This window comes from Paramacrobiotus metropolitanus, unplaced genomic scaffold (assembly GCF_019649055.1).
Source record: "Paramacrobiotus metropolitanus isolate TYO unplaced genomic scaffold, Prichtersi_v1.0 Parri_scaffold0000471, whole genome shotgun sequence".
NCBI classification, from domain to species: domain Eukaryota; kingdom Metazoa; phylum Tardigrada; class Eutardigrada; order Parachela; family Macrobiotidae; genus Paramacrobiotus; species Paramacrobiotus metropolitanus.
In genome coordinates, this window is record NW_026570691.1 from 13,300 (window position 1) to 18,207 (window position 4,908).

Genomic DNA, 4,908 nt, shown 5'->3' on the forward strand with positions numbered 1-4,908 from the left:
CAAGTTTTATGTAATCGGTATTCAACACTAATGTTTAAACTTTGATCATTTTAATTAAAAATCTGCGCAAGCTTGGTGATCTGTTTACCGGCCGCTGCCGAATAAACTTATTATAATATCATTGTCTCATACGATACTGAGCACGGAACGATAATGAACACTGAACTACGGCCAAAAACAATCAACAACATAAAATTAGTTAAAAACACGCTTTCCCGACGCTTTCTTTGTCTGATAACGAGTCCATTAGGCAATTAACATTTTCTTGTTGGATTTTAAGAAACAGCAAATGCCGGAAGTACTCTTTTGCGCGCTTCTGACAGGCAGCTGCTGGGATGCTGTTTCCAGCCATTTATATGAGCGCGTTTTTTTATTGGGCAATAAACCATGGGTATAACTGCGCTGCAAAACGATTAATGCAGATGACCAATCAACTCTTATCTCATAGTTTTGCGAAAACACAGAATATGTAATCAAAACATAGTAATGCAGGGTTCCATCAATCACTTAGGTGGACGGTCACATCATATTATAGAAAACTTGCAAAAACGTTTATTGCTGCTACAGTTTATCCTTTGTATGTAACCACACAATCTGTATTGGTGCTACGAACAGTCTGGAAGGCACTTATGGCTGCGGCAAGTCGGCTGGAGATTCAAAGCGGCCAATAAACAAGACAGCCTTGGTACGGTTGTGACGAATTGCATAGAGAAAGGGATGATCGGCAAAAAATCGTCGGTAATCAGGAGTGTGACCCCCAGAGCTGCGACCGGCGGTTATCACTGCGCTGGCTGCGGCCGCTTTAGTTCCTTTCTCATCCACCTCTGAAAAATGGAAAAGTTTCTCGTTAAGTATCTTACAAAATTACATCTCGAGAAGTTATCATATCACGCGACAACAGATAGTGTTCCAATTCCGCCATGTATCGCTTAAAGCGTAATCAAGGATTCCATGTTCATTCACAGGTTTTCCCATCTTTGCTTTATACGTAAACTATTCTATAGTTACGGCGGAAAGAGTGTTATGTTATTGGGATAATTGCTGACTATCAGTTGGAAAAAACTTTTATTTAAACCTGAATCATATTTTGTAATAAAATTATCAGTTAGAAAAAAAATTAACAAAGCAGCCGTTGATGCTAAGATCAGAATTCCCTTACCAATGAAGGTTTTATGGAAAGCCCCATCAACATGTGCGGGGCTATGGGGCACCAATCCCGAAAGGTCACATTCTGCAGTGAATATATTTGTAACACCGATGATTTTCAGCAGTTGCAGCAAATCAAAACCGCTCTCCAGCTTGAATTTCGGCAACCGAAGTTCGACTAACATCTGCGCTCCTTTTTCAGCCTTACTCTGCAGACGTTGCAAAACCTCCGCGGTCATGGCTTTTTCCAGACTTCGCAGCCCCGTGTCATTATTGGGCAAGAACACCAGCATAGATGCTTCGTGGTTAATATAGGGAATTTCCAGGTACTTCAAATCCAGTTGGTCATCCTCCACGTATCGAAATTTATCCACAACATACATCATGGACACCGTGGCCGTTGATCCGTTCAGCAATTGAAAATCAGCGTCCGTGATGACTTCCTCAGGTGGAAACACGGTATTCCACTGAGCGTTGAAATACACTGCATTGGCTAAAACAGCCAGGGTGTCCACGTCCAACGCCTCTTCCGGGATAAGATCTTGAATTTCCCCGCCGGTCCGCTCGGCGACCCATTTGTTGATGTCTTTGGCCGCTGCTGCCGGGTTAGCCGCGTAATCCTCGGTCTGAATGGAGGATTTGAGTTGCTGACTGGCCATGGACAGGTAATTCTGATTAAAATTCATACCTTTCCGCAGAAACACCTACAAACCAACGCGTGCTGACAGTTGCACAGTGTTCCGATTAATATATTTACACTACCATACTGTACATAATATTCTTATACAAAAGCCAGTCATAGATGCGTAACCGCAAGTATCTAGACGACAGCCTAATACATCTCCGTCTGCTTGTTTGTAGTCAGAAATGATAACGGTTTCGGACCATACCTAACCAATTTTGCAGCCAAACCAACAACAGAACGCATCTCATTGCTTTAGCAGTATTTAAGAGCATAATTACCTTTAACAAAATTTTAAACACAACGATACAACTAAATGCACTACAAATATCATGAAAATTAATATGTATTAAATACAATAAATACTGATATGCAAAACTAATTCATATTAAAACTGTACACACTAATTTGATATTCATAATTACATATTTCTCGTACATTCTGAAAACGGAGGTTTATTGCTGTCACTACAAATAATAAAATGTAAGTATGATGAGAGTGCGAATAATCTAAAATTTACTGTGCGCAATGCATTGATTACCCCATTGGCCAGTGCTAACTGGAATGCATCATCCTTTAATTTCGTTGACTTCGAGCTGGCAGATGTCTTATTTTTTCCTTTGTTATCCACAGGAGTTGCTGATGCCGCCTTCACTTTCAAGTCGCTCATCAATTGCCCAAACGCACCGACCACGTCCGCATCCGCCCCTGATTTGGTGAATTCCTTGAAATCCAGCGCTTCATATAAATTATCCCGAGCGGGACCGCGTGCTCCTAGATACACCAACACCATAGCGTACAGAATGCTGATGGGAGACACTAAGAAATTTCCCGATTCCACCATCGACGTCGCGCCTCCATAGAGAGCCAGCGAGACATTGTTGATCGTGGGACTTAGGTCCGGCATCGCTGCTTAAAATTGCAGACTTTAGTATAGTACAGCGGGCTAAGACAACTGTCGATTCCACTGCTGCGACAAGAAACGCGGTAAGCAGTTGAAGGAAATGTGCAACAGTTTTTGTAGACAGTGTTAGCGATCGAGTTACAGTAATTCAATAAAATATGAGGGTAGGGCCGATTTGTAATCGAGTCCGCTTCTGGCTTTTCGTGAATTATGGATAATTTATGTGCAGGTAATTGATGTTATTACTGATTAAAAGCAGATTTACTGGTAACTGGCTGAAGGCAACGTAAAGTCCGTCGCCTTTTGTGTGGAATTAAAGTTATAAAGTAAATTCCTATAGTGAAAATACGTAAACTCACCGGATTCCCGGTTGTCTGCTGCAGTGACAGGTAGAAAGGTCATAAATTTTATCATCTCGGAAACTGTAGCGTTTTAATGTCCGCATGCTCGTATTCTGCAAATTAATCACTTAACGCGAAACACATTTACAGCGCCCATACTACAGATAGATACTAGCGGCCTAGCCTACTACTTACTAGGTCGTCGTCTGATAGTGCAGGGCAGTTGTCGATATTTTTGTAACACTTTTACAGTAACCGTGTGTCAGTGCTTCTAAAGTTGTCTGTAATATTAATAACGCTTCATGTTGTACACTTGTAAAAATGGTGATACATATTTTCACGTTCCTGTAGCGATACTGCATAATGTTTAAATAATTGGATCAGTCCACAATCATAGCGTTTCAAGATAGCACGAAACGGCTTTGCTATCTGCCAAGCCGTTGTGATTGACGGGTTGTTGAAGTGGTTGTGAGGTATTGGTAGGCTGCCAGTAATTTCATGGCAGTGAGTGCAGAAATATTTCACAGCTGTTAACCTGTTAACTTTCTCTAAAATCATGCCGCACCTTCGAAAATGTCACTGCCAAGTGCAGACATTGTGTAAGTCAGACAGGCTGCATCTGAGTTTCGGATTTTTGTAAAATGGTTCTGATCGCGCAAAAGTGGTCAAACAGAGTGTGGTTTAGCTAATACTGACAGAAAACGTCGAACAGCAACCATGCTGCTGGCGGTTATTGTCGCTGCAGTTTATTATTTATACAATCATGGAAGCACACCATACATCTAAACTATGCATACAAAACTACGCAGAATTCAGAACTACATTAAAATTGTTCGTGGTAAAAAACTGCAGTTCAAGAGTAAGCTTGAAATTGAATGGCATCTGGAAATAAATAAATAAGGAATGCACGTAAGCTAAACCAAGATGCCCTTTTTTTGACGATGTTAAGCAATACGAGAACAAAACAAAACAAAATATGTCAAGCAAAACTGTCATATATGTGACGAACGGCAAAATCTTTTGTTATGTCCGCTCGGGACAGTAGCAAACAACCAGCTAAATTGACATAACATAGTAACGCTGGCACTTCCATTACCTGTTGCTACGCCACAATGAACATCGGACAATATTCACATTCACGAGAATATACATACATCGCTGCACCTGTACGTACGTTTACGTGCACTATACAGTATACACTATAAAAACTCACATCCGGTCACTGATTTTGAGCTATTCCCGTTTTCCCAAAAACATTCGACTGCTAGCGGTCCCCTTATTGAACAATCGCTATCTCGTGGCATCCTGCAAAACCATAATATTTTGTACACAAAGGGTAACGCTCAATTGACACTGAATGCTTAATGAAATAACATTTCACTGGCTGTCACTACCCGACTGAAGTTACGCGTGCCTGTGCTCTGATCCAATCCTGCTGGAGGGTTGGGATCTGAGTTATTCACTTAATTCGGTTCATTTTACGCACTTTGCGTCTCGCGCTCAGTAGCAGTGTTTACAGCTGTACACGTCTCGACATCCATTGGAATTTGTGGTTTCTTGGTGTGTGTTGCATTCGGTTTTCGCAATCAGGTAATCAATGTTTTAAAAAAGTCATTCAAGTTATCACAATGTTCTTTTTTTGATAAAATTTATGTTTACATCCACTGATATCCGAAAGGTTCCAATTTACCACGGGAAAACTAAAATATAATATGAAATACTGGCACCTGCAGCAATATCGCAAAACAAGTTCCTTATGAAAATTCAGCGACATGGAAACAGTAGCTTGTGGATCTGAGCCACAAAGGTTTCGTAATTTTTGTATTTCTTTGCTG

General features: G+C 40.9%; 1 protein-coding gene across 1 annotated transcript; it reads right to left on the minus strand.

Moving 5' to 3' along the window:
- Nucleotides 1-367: 367 nt before the first annotated feature.
- Nucleotides 368-2,818, minus strand: LOC129602447 (leukocyte elastase inhibitor-like). Its single transcript, XM_055501463.1, has 3 exons — nucleotides 2,370-2,818; nucleotides 1,160-1,850; nucleotides 368-824 (listed from the first exon to the last, which is right to left on the minus strand). Exons 1-3 carry the CDS (start codon nucleotides 2,733-2,735, stop codon nucleotides 628-630), a joined length of 1,254 nt encoding a protein of 417 aa, XP_055357438.1. The 5' UTR covers nucleotides 2,736-2,818; the 3' UTR covers nucleotides 368-627.
- Between the last annotated feature and the right edge of the window lie 2,090 nt (nucleotides 2,819-4,908).

Bases quoted from the DNA above. Each gene is read 5' to 3' on its own strand.
- LOC129602447 (XM_055501463.1), bottom strand. From the start codon at position 2,735: ATGCCGGACCTAAGTCCCACGATCAACAATGTCTCGCTGGCTCTCTAT. The intron at 1,851-2,369 runs GTAATCAATGCA...GTTGGTTTGTAG, and splicing joins AGTTAGCACTGGCCAATGGG to GTGTTTCTGCGGAAAGGTAT. The intron at 825-1,159 runs GTAAGGGAATTC...TCCATTTTTCAG, and splicing joins TTTCCATAAAACCTTCATTG to AGGTGGATGAGAAAGGAACT.